Source organism: Desmodus rotundus, chromosome 8 (assembly GCF_022682495.2).
Source record: "Desmodus rotundus isolate HL8 chromosome 8, HLdesRot8A.1, whole genome shotgun sequence".
NCBI lineage: Eukaryota > Metazoa > Chordata > Mammalia > Chiroptera > Phyllostomidae > Desmodus > Desmodus rotundus.
This window is the reverse complement of record NC_071394.1, coordinates 128,651,066-128,665,958: the sequence shown is the minus strand read 5'-3', so window position 1 is coordinate 128,665,958 and position 14,893 is coordinate 128,651,066. Positions and strand designations below refer to the sequence as shown.

The 14,893-nt window shown below is 54.1% G+C and overlaps 1 protein-coding gene across 5 annotated transcripts in view; it reads left to right on the top strand.

Annotated features, from left to right (window-relative positions):
* Window positions 1–8,383, top strand: part of FYCO1 (FYVE and coiled-coil domain autophagy adaptor 1) — a 72,218-nt gene extending 63,835 nt beyond the window's left edge. For 4 of the 5 annotated variants that reach the window (XM_045199784.3, XM_045199786.3, XM_045199785.2 and 1 more), the window contains exons 17-18: window positions 3,668–3,777; window positions 4,884–8,383. In XM_045199784.3, coding sequence (XP_045055719.2) covers window positions 3,668–3,777; window positions 4,884–4,959 — 186 coding nt within the window. In that variant the 3' untranslated portion in view covers window positions 4,960–8,383. The other variant, XM_045199787.3, reaches the window with a different exon arrangement.
* The last annotated feature ends 6,510 nt before the right edge of the window (window positions 8,384–14,893 follow it).

The following is a 14,893-nucleotide window of genomic DNA, read 5'->3' as shown; positions in this document are numbered from 1 at the left end:
GGAGCAGCAGTGAAACCAGTGAGCTTATTAGCTCCGCCCTGACCCTGCTGCACTGCCAGCAACTCTCACCAGTGCCTTTGCCGTTCTCCCTGCTGTGCCCAAGGACCACCAGGCACCCAGCATTGCGTCCGCCAGGTTAGACACTGGTGGGTGTTCGTGGCCAGCAGGGAGGGTGGGATGGAGCAGGGTGACTAAATCAGGTGTCCAGGCCTTTTCCGTTCCACCTGCCCACACACGGCTGAGCGATGGGTCTTTCCCCTTGCTCAGCCACTCACCTGCCAAATCCTCATGGCCCTGGGACACTTGTGTGGTTCCAACCAGGAATCAGGAGCCTGGGGACCTGGAGGAGCTGCCTTTATTTCTGGCTTCCAGTGCTTCCCTGGGGTCATAATGTTGTCTTTCCCACAGTGGACGCCAGGGGGCAGACAGAGCCCATGTACAGGGTGAGTGAGCTGCCAGGCGCTCAGATGCTTCCCTGCCTTCACAGGCCCACTGTCACCAGCCAGCTGTAGGCAGAGGTGGTTATTTCTGCCTGAAGTCCCCAAACATGCCAGCCTGGCAAACCTATTTCCAGCATACCTCTGTCCTGGGGACCCCCCATGTGAGCCCCTGACCAGTCCGGGTCTTAGAAGAAACAGGGGGATGCAGCGTGAAGGCGGAGGCACAGACTCAGGAACGGTGCTGCGGACTCACAGTCTCTTCCCAGTCGTTTACTGAGCCTCTGCTGTATACTGGGCTCCATAGGGCCCACTGGGGACAGAGAGAGAAGGGGCAACATGGGACCTGCCTCCGAGGAGCTCACGATATAACCAGAGACCCTTGTAAATAGGCAGCTGTGATTCCATGTGGCAAGTGTCATAATCAGCCTGGCCTGGGAACCAGTGGGCGGAAGCAGGAGACGCTTGTGGGGACATGGGTTAGAGAAGCATCCGGGCAGGAGCGGCGACACAGCAGAAAGCCAGCCCCATTTCTGGTGGCACCTGTCAGACACCGCCCCGTGGGCCACCCTCTCGCCAGGGTGACTTCCTCTGGGCCTGACCCCAAGCTTAGAGATTGTGAGTTCGGGAAGGCACCTGATAAAAGGAACAGTACACCAGCGGCTTGAGGCCACTCATGCGCAGGACACAGGCCCTGCTCTGGCTGGATGGTGGACCCGTGTTTGGCCCGAGAAGCTCAGGGGCTGCCTGGGGCCACAGAGGGGTCAGGGGAGGAAGCAGGACTGGGAGCAAGGACCTTCAACTTTTTACTTTGTAAACAGCTTCATTGAGCCATAATTCACCCATTTAAAATGTGCAAGTCGTCGTCATTTGTAGCACGTTCACAGAGTTGCGCAGCTGTCCCCACCATCTGCTTGTAGGTCACTTTCCTCATTTCCTCGGAGCCGTTAGCAGTCTCCTCCCGCCTGCCCCCCAAGCAGCCACCAGCCTACTTCCTGTCATTGCGGACTCTCCTGTTCTGGTCATGGCCTGCGAATTGAAGCCTGCAGGATGTGGCCTTGGTGACTGGCTGGTCCCATTCATCACGGAACCCTTGCTTTGTACCTGGACCCCGAGCCGCTGGAGCACGTGGAGAGATCAGCGAAACCATGTGGACTGCTGTGCAGACACGAGGCATGGCTCAGGGCACGGCCACTTGGGCACGGAGGCCACGGGGAGATGTCCCCAGGGAGCACAGCAGAGCCCAGTCTCTCTAAGGTGTACGCCAGTCACCTTCCTGTCTCCTCAGTGACACGAGCTCTTGACATCAGAGTTATTAGTGTCTCCTGGACACTTTTGGTTTTGTATTTAAAATAATGAGAGAATTTTCCACATTTGACCACGGTAGGAAAACAGCAGCTGAAATGACCAAAAACTCCGTAGACTAGGATGTCTGAAAGAAATGAAGAGTAGTATTCCAAACACAGCCTCTCCAGCGGACCTGCGCTAACGAGCTCGTGAGTGCTGCTTTGTAATCAAGGCAGTGCCTGGAGGGGGAAGGTGCCTTTCTCTCCAGCAGCTCCTCCTAGCTTGCAGGACTGTCTCCGCCAGGCTCAGAAGTCTGAGTCATGGGCCACAGAAACAGACCAGCCGCTCAGCTCCCAGGATTCTCGGTCCCCGGTGGACTTAGAGTGCTGTCGAACATTGTTGGAACTGAAGGAGGCAATGTGCAGGAGTAGCTGTCACAGAGCTCACATATAGCAGCAGGTCCTCATGCATCTTGGCCCCTCAGGTTTACCTTGGGCCCGTCTTCCTCCCTCACCGCCACCAGCTTCAGCCAGAGCAGACAAACTGCGGGGTCAGGAACGTACCCTGCGCACTCGCTCTCCCTCCCTCCCGTGCCTTGGGGACCTCCCTTTTGATTCCTGTTTGACTCGTGTGTTACTTAGAAGTAGGTGATTTAGTTTCCTAATAGTTGAGGGTGCTGTAGAGCTCTGCTCTTTATTTTTATTTTAATTCCATTGTCAGAAAACACTGTGTATAACTTGAATCCTTTGAAATGTATGTGTATGTTTCTAACAGCCTGGTAGAATGTGACCTGCCTGGTGCAGGTTCCATGTGCCTTTGAAACGCATGCGTGTTCCGCAGTTGTCAGCGGGGTGCTCTGTAATGGCCGACCAGGGCGGCTTAGTGGGTGGTGGTGGTCAGGTCTTCTGTCTCCTTAGAGTTCCTGTCTGCTTACTCCCTCGGTCATTGGAAGATACTGAGCTACCCGGCTGTAACGGTGGATGTATCCCATTTCCCCTTGTAACTACCATTTTCAATTCATGGGTTTTGAAGCTCTGTCATCAGGAGCATAAATGTGTGGGATTGTTGTCCTCCTGGTGAACTGATGTCTTTGTCGTGATGACATCACCCCGGGTCGTACTCTTTGGTAGAGTATCCTTTTGATACTAATACAGTCAGTCCAGCTTTCTTCTGACTAGTGCTGGCGTGGACATCATTTGTATCCTTGTACTTTTAACCGATCTGTATCTTCACGTTTAAATTGCACTTTTTAGAGGTACGCTGGGTAAGGGTCTCGCTTTTATCCAACCTGATGGGCCCTGCTTTTTAATTGGGATGTTCAGACTGTGTACATTTAGCGTGATTATTGGGGCAGTGAGGTTTGAGCACAGCGGTTTCCTGTTTGTCCCCTGTGTCCTGTCCGCTGGCCGTTCCCTCTCCCCTCGAAGCGCTGCGAGCTAAGGCAGCTGTCAGGCTCCCCTTGCTCTCCCCGAGATCACTGTCCTTTGTCACATCACGTCAGTGTTTTGGAAACTGTTATTTTGTATCAAACTGGGGCCAACAGGAAACAGCCACACAGGTGGGTTCTACCTAGAATAAGTCCCAGCCTCCTAAAGCCACAAGGGAACCGCTTCTCCCGCTGTGGGGGGCGGTGTTCCAGCACTGGCCACGGTCAGAGGAGGCCAGGGGACCACTCTTTTGGGGTGGCGACTAGTTCTTGATTCTGGATGAAATTCGTACCTACCCCCGACTACAAGTTGTCGACAAACCCACGGCATGTGGAAGGCACCCCAGCCCTCCTGGGGGGCTGATTCCAGCCCCAGCCCTGGTCAACTTTGACCCCAGACAGGGCAGTCGGCCTCCCTGGACCTCAGTTTCCTGCCCCAAAATAAAGGTCTTCCCAGAGGATTCTGGGGGCCCTGTCAGCCTCTGTGATCCCTTTTCTCACCTGCCTTTCCTCCCAGGTCCTCATTCCCACGACCCGCTGCAGTTCCCACAAGGAGAACATCCAGGGCCAGCTCAAGGTCCGCACACCGGGCATCTACATGCTCATCTTCGACAACACCTTTTCCAGGTAGGGGCCTCCTCATTCATCAGCAATCCCCCTCGGCCACCCACCACCTGGTCTCAAGAACAGAGGTAGACATTAAAAATAGGTGATTTAATTATCATTAATTTATTATGAGTAGTCTCTGATTTTAGACCCCGATACTGTGGGATTCCAATGTCTGTTATCAACCTCAGAACACACAAGCTAATCCTTACAGGCTTAGTGCGTGCCGGGCACGTTCTCAGCCCTCCACACTAACTCACTTAAGCCCCACAGCACCCCCTGTAGTGGGGACCGTGTTTCTCCTCATGTTACTGCTAAGGGACTGAGGACCAGAGGGGTAAAGGCGTGGCTCTCCCAAGTCCTACACCTAGTGACACAGCCAGATTTGAACACAGGTGGCCTAGTTCCAGACTCTGGACTCAACCGGCACACTCAACCTGCCCCTCTCTGATGTCCAGGTTCCCTCTGTCCGGCCCAGAGAAAGGCTCGTAAATACAGTGGCAGGGTTCGATGTGGAGGGACGGGGGGTGGGTAGACAGGCTGGTGAATGAGAGAGAGAGAGGAATAAAAGAATGAAGGCTAAAGCTAGAGACAAACAGGACTAGACCTGCGAGGTGGAGCTCCTGGCCCTTCCTATCAGGGAGCGGGGGCAGTGTGTGCCGGCTCTGGGCAGCGCCGTATCAGAGCACCGGGAAGGGTCCCAGTTAAAATGAGAGGTGACAGTGGTGCTGTGACCAACTCTGGCCTTCGCCTGTCAAGTCCATTTGCAGAGATGGATGGCAAAGCCGGCTTGGGTGCCCGGTCAGAATGAAACCCATACTCACCTCACCTCTCAGCCCCTGCTCTGCCCACTCTGCTCCCTCTGTGGAGTACAGACCCCCAGACCCCCGAGTCCCCCCAGGGTCCTTTCAGAACAGGAGAGATGGAAGGAGGGGTGCACAGCATGGGACCAAATGGGTGTTTCTGCACCCAGGCCCCAGGAAAGGCCATGGTGATGTCCCAAGACCCCCTGCTTCTTTGCAGGAAGAGAACTCGGCTGGACAGACAGGAAATGGGGTGAGGGGCCCAGGCCACTGGCCTCTCGGCTCTCAGGGTAACACCCACCTTTTCCATTTCTGTGTCCTCAGGTTTGTCTCCAAAAAAGTGTTTTATCACTTGACGGTTGACCGGCCGGTGATCTACGATGGAAGCGACTTCCTGTAGCCTCGAGCACCTGCATTTTCAGTTTCACTTTACCCACAAGAAACGCTACTTTCCTCACCTGTCACATAAAACACTAGAACAAAAACAAACAGCAACAACAAACCAGCCACTCCAAAGCTGATCAACTATGCAACTTGGGGCGACAGGCCCTCGCTGCTCCACAAAGCTGCTCTGTGCACCGGCTCGCTTGGCCCCGGGCTGCCAGGGGCTCCAGCAGCGTTTCAGTTGGTTAGGGGCCTGACCGCGCTCATAGCCGAAGGGACGCTCTGCCGAAGGGTTCCACGCGCCCGAGGACACAGTTGATTCCAAGGCTCCCGTAGAGAGTTTCACAGGCCAGCGGTGATACCAACGTCTGCCCAGCCTGGACCCAGGCATCCCGAGTGGCCATGAGCCGGGATGCCCTTGCCAGACCCTGTGATGTCCTCGGGTCCTCCCAGGACACGAGAGTCAGGGTGCCCAGGGGCCCTTCCGAGATCTCAGCCAACCTCTTCCCATCATGTTCCTGTCCCTCTCTGCCCCGGTGAGTCTGGGGTTGCTCCCGGACCCAGCAATTTCAGGAGGGCCTCCAATTGCACTGTCCTCCTGGCCCTACTGTCTGGACACTTCTGTCCTGAGGCAAAGGCCCTCACTCCCCCAGGCTTCTCATCTGTTCAAAATGTCACCCCGAAAACAAGAACTGAAGATAAATCCGGAAACAGAACCCGTCATCCTCAGGGCCCGCAGGAGCTGTCTATGCAGTTGGCTAAAGCCTAACGCTGGCTAACGTCAGTGCCACGACGAAAAAGTAGGATCGTGCCATGGCCTGGAGGTCCCACTTCTCAGCTGATGACCTTTGTTTGTACAAATAAGGGCTTCGTCTTTACATGCAGATGTGTTTACTAATGATCATCATCAGGATGAGAACCACTTTCAAATCAACAAGTCTCTGGTGACTCAAGTGTAAGCAGGCGTGATTTGTGAGTTCACCTTTTGGTCTCAACTCCCCGCCGGCCAGATTCCCCAGCACCGCACCTGCCCGCTTCCTGCTGCTCAGCCTATGCCTGGCAACCAGGAGCCCCCTCCCCCACGGGCACATCGGTCATGTTTCCTTTTCATGGACAAGGAGATAATCTTTGTATTCTCCTGCCCTTTGCCTGCCACAGAAAGTCACCCTTGATGGCCTCTCTGTGCCTGTCCAGGGGTGGGGGGGGGTCCAAGTGCTGGGCCCTGGCAGTCCTCCAGGTAGCCTGGTGACCGAGTCAAGTCACAGCACCTCAGGGCTTTGTTTTATCATCTGCAAGTCTGATCTGGCTGGTTTTGAGAGCCTGGAACAGGGCAGGGGCCCCAGACCAAGTCCAGCAGAGTGCTCTCCTGGGGGCAGGGCTGGAAGGAAGTGACTTTTGCAGTGGACTCGGACCCCTCATTTAAACAGGAGACTGGGGTGTTTCCAGTTCGTTTCAGTGGGGACTGGTGGACAGACCTTCCAGAGAAAAGCTGGGCCTTGTGCTCTCTTTGGAAAGCAGTTAGAGTCTCCCCACTCTCCTGCTGGCCAGGGGCTTGCTGGTGCTCAGCACCAAGAGAGAAAACGTCCAGGCCCCCAGGGCCTTCATAGCCACGTGCTGGTCCTTGTAGGCATGCCACAGCCCGAGGACGGGTTGTTTCAGAGCAAGGTTGCCTGCCTTCCAATCCACCCACCCTCTAGGAGAGGAAAATGGGAAGTAGCTGGTTCACCACATGAAGGGAAATTACAGTTAAAAGAGAACCCATAGCAGTCTTGGCATCTTGTGAGTACTGAGCTTTCCCTGGACACTGGAGGCAGTGCAGGCCGGTGGCCTTCCAGTGGTGTCGCCACCGTCTGCAGCTGGAACCGACATCCAGAGAATGCTGATATGTTTCCTGCGAAAGGCCGGGACGTTCCATCTGAGCGGGGTCCTACCGCAGCTTCAATAACTACGCAGCTCTTCAACCCAGAGCCACTCCTGGAGAGCAGGGCCCTGTGGTGAGCGCCCCTGCGCCCTTGGCTGCGGTTGTCGGAGGAGCCTTTGCTGTGTTTGGAGACCCCCAATCCCTGGTGGCCACGGCCTCTGTAGCCTGTTTGTTTTTTGTGCTGGATGGACTCCTGTCCTGTGTTATTTTGCTGTGTGAGCTCGAGTTTGCTGTGCACTCTGCAGCTAGAGAACATCTTGCCCTATTTAAGTGGCGTATAAATAGCTTTATTATTTTAAACAGGCCCCCATCTTTACTGAGGCTTTGGGGTTGGAGTACCTTTTAAAAATGCAAATGACAACGAAGAATTGTTGAAGGCGGTAGCCAGCCAGTAAATGAAATTACACTAGAAACCAGCAAGGAGGAACATCCCTGGGACCCCGATCACTCACACACATACAGCAGCCCCTTCCTGGCCCCCAGCTCTCTGAAAAAGTCACTTTTTTTAGTACTGACGCTGGCTGTCACCACGGCCTCAGAAGCCACTAAACCTCCATGAGAACGTGGCCTCCAGGGGCACACTCATCTGCAAGAAAGCATGTTTGGGAGAAAGCGTGGCCTTTGCAGAACGCGCTGGCTGGGGCCCACTGGACGCTGGGTCGACTGGACCGAGAGCATACACCTCCTCACGCGGGATTCTGGGAATGGAAACACCCCTGGGGTTGGGAAAGTAGAAATGAAAAGCCACATAGTACAACTCAAAGGGGGGTGGTTTTTCTGGACAGTTGTCACCCGCCTACAGTGGTGAAGCCACTCTAGGCTCACGTGAAAGGGAGTCCCGCATTTGGGGGCGAAGGCTCAGAGTCTACCTTATGGTACTGGTAGATGTCCCCTGAGACAGTTTCCTCGGAGTTCCGCTTTGTGAGAGCCCTTGGCCAGGGCTGCTGAGAATCCCAGCAGAGAGAAGCCATTCCTGGTGCTCAGGGCCCAGGGCTGCCCTTCACGGAGGCTGCTGAGTCAGCCATCCTCCTTGAGAGACACGCAAAAAGCACTTTTCAGTGGAAACTTGGGTAAGTTTTTCTCATTGTGATTCTTTCAGGGAAATGGGAAAGACTGAATAGAGCTTTTTCCCTCTTAATCACTTCTTTAGAATAATGAAGTAGATCTTTGAATTTTAGGAGGCATTTCTGATAAGAACGCTTCTGGAGAACCTTATGATGGGTTGTCCAGAGACGCTCCTGCCTCTGGTGGCTGCCACACCCGGGCCTCCGTTGCTTGGCTTCCAATCGGAATTGCACTTGAACTGACTAGTCCTCAATTCTCGCGGCCTTATGGGATAGTGGGTCTGGGAACCCACTATCTGCCAAAGAATTACCCAGAAGCACATCAGATGCCAACTCCCCACCTGTCCAGTGGGGGTGAGAAACTTTGTATCCCCAAACATTTCTTTATAGCATCTGCTGCATCATTTGGAGATGTATTTTTAACCTCAGGATTTAAATAAACACTAGGACATTGAGAGTGGTGTCATCTTTCATTCCCTTGGACGGAAGGTGCGGATAAAGCTGCCCAGACCAGAGTCTGCCCTCCTGGGAGATAAAGGCCCTGAGGGAGCCAGCAGGTGTCCTGAGCCGTGGCCACCTGGCCTGAGATCTGGGTACTTCCTGCTCCACTCTGAGGCGGGTGTTCAGACCTGCCTGAGCCAACACGCTGTGCCAGCCCACCACCCTCCACCAGGTGAGCTGTCCTCAGCCCAGACTTCCCCAGCCCTTCCGTGGTACTGAAAGGGCACTATGAGCAAAGGATAAACCTGATTTGCTGGAATCCTGGGGTTGGGGAGAAGGTCGTGGATGGTGTGAACCCACAATTAGTCCACTGGTGCTACAAAGCTGGGCAAGACCGCCGGGCCGGGCAGCTGGAGAGGGAGGCGTTCGGGCACCCACTACGACTTCCTGGGCTCTTGCTGGGGCAGGCCCAGAGTGGCGCGTCCCGGTCACTCCTGGGCTGGGCAGATTGAGGTCAGGCTGGGCAGTCCATTGCACCTGGGGTGTCAGAGCCCCTCCCTTGAGTTCCCTGTGCCTCACAGGACACCTCCCAACCCCCATCCCTCCACCTCCCTCCTCCAGTACTCCCGTGCCCCCAGGTCCTCGTGTGGTTCTTTAATCAGTGATTCAGGAATAAGTCACCCTTTCTGCGTCAGTGTTCTCCCTGGCTTCGTTCATCTGCATCTCCCTCCTTTCCCTCAACCTCACAGCATCGGGCGCCAGGCCACACACGAGAGTGATCCAGTCACTGAATCCTTAAGGACTCCAGTAGGTCCCGATGCCTTGGCCAGCTATAGGCCCTCAGCAACCCCGCAGGCCATTTGGCCAGCGACAGAAGCTCCTGGAACTCCCTTGGCAGAGAAGGGCCAAGGGCAAACCTACAGGAAGTCTGAGGAAGATGGGGTGCGCTGAACAGCCTCTGGCTTCTCCCCCTGTACTCCCTCTTGTTAGTGATGCCCTCAACCCAAGCCTCACACTGTGCAGCGACCAGCTAGAAGTAACCGAAGGTTGGTTCATCCAAGCACCCAAAACAGCCCAGAGGAGGGTTTCTTTGTTAATGGAACAGCCACGCCAGGGGCTTGGTGAAATTGGTCTAGGGGCTGGAACAAGAACCGAGACACAGACATGCATGCTGCGTCTGGGGCTGGGATCTGGGGGCCTCCGTGTCAGATCTCCCACCCCACCTCCCCCACCTGCTAAACCACTGAGTAGCCTGAGATGACCGAAGTCTGCTCCAGATTCTCCAAGCCCCATGCTCTATCCCAGGCTCCTGGCCCAGTGCATGCCACCCACTCCGTGGCACTGGGGGGACCATGCCTCTTCAGGCCACACTGGGTCCTTGGTGCTGGAGGATGTAGCAGTCCCCTGGGTGACTCAGAAGCAAGTTCCCAGCAAGGTCAGCCCTTTCGGTCTGAAGGTGTGTGGGAAAAATCCAGCAAGGGGAGCTTATGGCCCACACAACTGATAAGCAAACAGTTGGTGAAACCAGTCGCCCGAGATGAGAAAACGGGCTTTTTTGGAGGGAGCAGCTAAAGCTGAAACGATGAAGAACCAGGGGGAGGGCAGAGCTATTATGAAAGGTGCTCACAGCGGGCCAGGGTTGAAAGAAAGTTCAGCCTTTTACTTTTCCCACGCCCCACTGGGCCCCACTGGGCCCCACTGGCTTCTGAGGAAAGTGGTGAAGCTGAGCAGAAGTGCGAGGCCCAGCTCCGGCCTTTGATGTGTGGCCCCTCCTTCCCCTGCTCCGGGCGCTGTGGGGGGCCCGAAACTGTGGTTTCCTCCCACCTCCAGTCCAGAAAGCATGAGGTTATGTCTGGGTGGGCAGCCCCATCTGGAGCCTGGAATGAATGGCCTCTTAGCTAAAGAGGGAGCCAAGTGAGACAGGCCTCCCCAGCCCTGAGACGCCTGAGTGTCCTTACTGAAAAGAAGGCCTCATTTCCTGGCCTGGTTGGGCTTTGGCTCCAGGGACTCATGAGAGACGAGGTGATTTCAGGAGGGCCTCCCCAGCTTTCTGTTCCGCAGGAGCCTGGCTGAGCCGTGAGAGAGAAGGAAGCCATGCAAGCCTGAACCTCTGTCTGCCAGGTCAGTGGGGTGGGCACTGTCTTCTCCCTGGCAGTGAGGGAGAAGGGGGGGGATGCTATAAGGATGGGAGAGCAAAGAAGGGGTGCAGAAAGAGGGCTAAGAGGGAAGGGCCTTCCCCGAGGCTTCCTGGGGAGGTGGACTGCAGGCTAGGTTAGCAGAAGTGGCCTTCCTCATTGGAAGAACAGAGCAGGGGGGGAAGGGCGGAGCTGGTGTGGCCAAAGTCAGTCACCCCATCCAGTGGAGGCAGTGCGTCAGGGGAATCAAGGCCTGGACTGCTTTCCAAACAGACAGCGAAGGCAGAGACTGCAGGCGTGGAAAAGAGAACTGGCTTGTGATGCTGACGCTGAAGCTGGCTCCGAGGCCTTGTGCGCTCTCACAGAAAACCACTGGGAAGTGGCAGCACCGTCATTCCTCCCAAGACGCCTTGGGATGAGAGATGGAGTCCACGTGTGGAACCAAGGTCTTTGTAAGGACAGCCCTCTCCACAGCAAGGACCCCCACTGAATAGTTGGGTGTTTTCAGAAAGAGGACTGCACGTTCGTACCCTGAGATGTGGAAGAGGGACAGGGAAACAGGCCTGGCGCCTCCTGGGATACCGAGAGTGCAGACATCAGGCTGTCAGGAAAAGCCCAAGACGGACCCAGGGCTCAGCTTCTCTCCAGAGTCAAGCTGTTCACTTAAGTGTCAGCAAACGTAAAGCACGCACCAAAGAGTTTCTGCGAAGAAAGTTCTCCCGTTTTGGTAACCTGGTGGCCCGGGCAAATGCAGATTCATGGGCACCGCCCATGTCGAGTCTGCTTCCTCAGACCTGGTTCTTTCACAAGCCCGCCAGGTGAGGCTGGCAGAGGTGACCTGTGGACATGCTGAGAAGGGCCTTAAGGATGGCCACTGGGTCACCACTTCACTTAGAACTTGAGGACTTAGGGTAAAATGAGCTAATGGGTCCTTTTCCTAACTTAACTCCACCAGCAACTGTTCAGCCCTGGAACCACGGGGCCGCAATGATGGAAACTTCACTCTGGGAGAGGAAGGCCCTTCTAAATGGATCCCCTGGTGGGAAACCATTCTACAGGTAAAATCTTTCTACAGCCACTTTTTTTAATGGCTGGTATTTATATTTGAGGGGCATGTTGCTACCTGGCTACCTTGTCAATGGAAACAATCCCTTTCCCCAAATCCAAAATAGTTCTATTCATGCCCAAAATGTAAGAATCAGAGGAAGAAACGTGAGTTTGATGTCCATGGGTGCGGGATGGGGAAGGTCAGGTTAAACACGGGCTCCTGAATTCCAACCCATACACAGAACTCAGAAGCTCTGAACCTGGACAGTGGCGGGGGCGGGGGGAGAGGCATCTTTCCCCTAACTTCTAACTAACATTTAGGTCTCCCTTCAGTTAGGAAGGTACACAATCTTAGCAAGACCTGTGACTTTATCACCAGTGGAAGTGACATGTTTTCATATTATATGACAGCTGTAGAAGACTCTCGAATGTCATTCTTGGTCATCTCCACTCAGAAATGAAGGTTGTCCTTGCACCCGCTGGTAGGTTCCATTTAATGCCCCATCTGAGACCCTCACCAGGCCATGGGGAGGCACTGCGGCCAGCCGGCTCTAGCCAGCGCTCCCCGGGCAGCCAGCCCCTCAGCGGCCTGTAGGCCCCAAGACGGCTTTACCACCCAAAGGACGTTGCTCAAGGTTGTCTTGACTTTTTCACACTTTTCTGGCAGCTGATTTCTGATGCCTGAAGTTCAAATTGGACACACTGACCTAATTTTAAATTTGTAACACATTCATTAGTTCCACATACTGTGTCTAGGACATGCAAACCCTTGTGTGGGGGCCGAGTGTGTCTGGCACGGACACCAGGTCAGGAGCACTCCAGAGCGGCCGTGAGAGCCGCTAGTCTGCAAACCGCGGATTAGCCAGGGTTGGACACCGGCCTCGGGATTCTCAGCCGAGGGGGTCACCTGACAGAGCCTCCCCTACCAGTCTCCGCTCCCTCAGCCCACCCGGCCCCGGCCTGTCCATATTGCTGGAGCGTAAGGCCTGAGGGGAAGGACTATTGCTTTCCCCTTCTAACCTCAGCGCGGAGGAAGGCTCGTGGTACGCACACAAATGTTTGCTGGATGAATGAATGAGTATTCTGTAGGCCTGGAAGACAATTCCGAAAGACCAAATTTCAAGCTAACTACTTCCAAACAATAATGCCCACTTGAATATGTGGGTTGTGATGTGTTGACTTAAAATTCATTTTTAAAAATATATATATATTTGGTAAAAAGGCTATTTTTTGGTAATGAAAGCATACTTCATTTAGTTTCTTCATTTTTATGATTTTAGAGTTCTAGTACAATGTAATGATACGCTATAACCCTTTTTTATCTTTATTTCAGAAAGTACTCAACACAGCATGTTTTCTAGAAATGTTGGATGGTTCACAACTTCCTCTCGGACTTCCCCGGGTTGACTCTTCCCACGTTTTTATCTTTAAGATAAATCCCTTACTGAAACCTAGCTGAATTGGATGTAAAATAGTCCCGTTTATGCAATCGCTTAAAAACTAAGACAATTTGCCCACAAAGAATACTTCAAATCGCTCAGCCCAGCGCAGTCACAGCGTGTCTTCAGTCCCACTGCGCAGCTGAGTTAGGACTCGGGCAGTCCAGTAGGGACAGCCGGGTCCCCTGGAGCTGGGAGTGACCGCGTGCGTAGGATGCAACGCAGGGTTCATAGTTCTCGCGGTGTCCCTGCATCTTGCTTAAAAATCGAAGGGGAGAAGGTAGACCTCCCGGCACTGTTTTTCCAACTCGCATGCATTGGCCAAAGTCTTATTTACCTCTGAACCCCCAGTAAGTCTCCATCACAGTGCCCCTTGAGTAACTCCAGACGGAGAGCAGATTCAACCAGCACAACTGCGCTCCCCCTTCCTCTTTCCCTTCCTCCCCGCCCCACCTCAGCTCCGCTGGGAGCCCCATGACACATAGCGCCAGACCCACAGCACTAGAGGGCGTAGAATGGAAGAGCCAAACTCAGTTGTGTCCTTCCTCCCTAACTAACTGCACAGCGTTCTTTCGATTCACCCTGTGCTTATTCCTAATCTTCCAAGTTTCTCGAACCATAACCGCATCTTCTAGAAATGGCGGCCACACAGATGGCTCTGTGCATAGACTGGCCTTGGACATGTCAGCTTCCCTTGACCGTGTTTGTCAGACTGGAGCCCAAGTGGATGCGCTGGACCAAGGGGCACATTTGCCACCAGCTGCCCCCACGTGGGATGGGCTAGCGAGGCCTTCGTACCTCCCCTTGCTCTCCCTCGTTGCTGCCCGTGTTCTGCTCACCATTTCACTAACGTGCGGTTTAGAGCGGGCAGGCGACAAAGGAGGTGTCAGACTCCAGTGCTTCTGTGTCCCTTTGGAAGGCGTGGCCCCAGAACTGAAACCACAGCAGTTCACAGCGCACCAGGAGAATCAGATGCTCCCTCTAGACACGTGGCTGAGCTGGTGGTTTACCTTGGACTCTGCACTGGACTCACTGGGAGCAACTGGGAAGTAAGTTTGACCCGAGGAGAGAGGGTCAGCCGAGATGGTTCCCAGGTATTGCGGAGATTTTATTTCCTTATCTCAGTCTCTTACTCTGCATACTCTTCATACGGCTATTTGATCTGCAGTGCACTTGTTTAAAATACAGAGACAGGGCGAAGAAAGTGACTGGTGATGGATATTCTTAATGTACATTAAAAAACTCTTTTCTAGTACACCTAAAACTATTATAATATTGTATGTCAACTGTAATTAAAAAGTACACTTAAAAATGTTTAAGCGCTTTTCTAATATATTAAACATTTTCAAATGTGATATATTTGCCAAATAGCTAAAAGAAAAACATAAAGAAAAAAAGGAAAAAGAAGAAGAACTACATTACTTTGTTTCCAGCCTAATCTGTAAGTTGAAAGCCTGAGGAGCTGTCAGCACCATACAGCCAGAGGAGAAGCATGGAGGCCAATATCCTTCCGGCGGCCTCGGCAACAAGAGGGCGGATGGGATGAACCCATTTCACAGGGAGAGAGTGGATCTTCACAAAGGCCACTCGGCAGAGCGAGCCCACAGTGGAGCCAGGCCGGTTCTGCAAACTCGGGTTCTCAGTGTCCCTGTGCAGGCTGAGGAGACCACTTCCATGACACCAGGGGACAAGCGGAATGCTCACCCACGTCGAGCCTGCAAGCTGGCGTGGAGCCACAGAGGCTTGACTCCAGCGGGACTCGGAGCTGGGGTGGAAGCCAGCCGACCCCACATGCCCTGCTGTGGGGTCAGTTGCCCCGGGACTCACTGGCCAGTCCTGCAGAGAGTTTCCAAGCAGGAACAAGGACCCTCCCTGGCCCAGAACAGATCTAGGAGACCAGAGG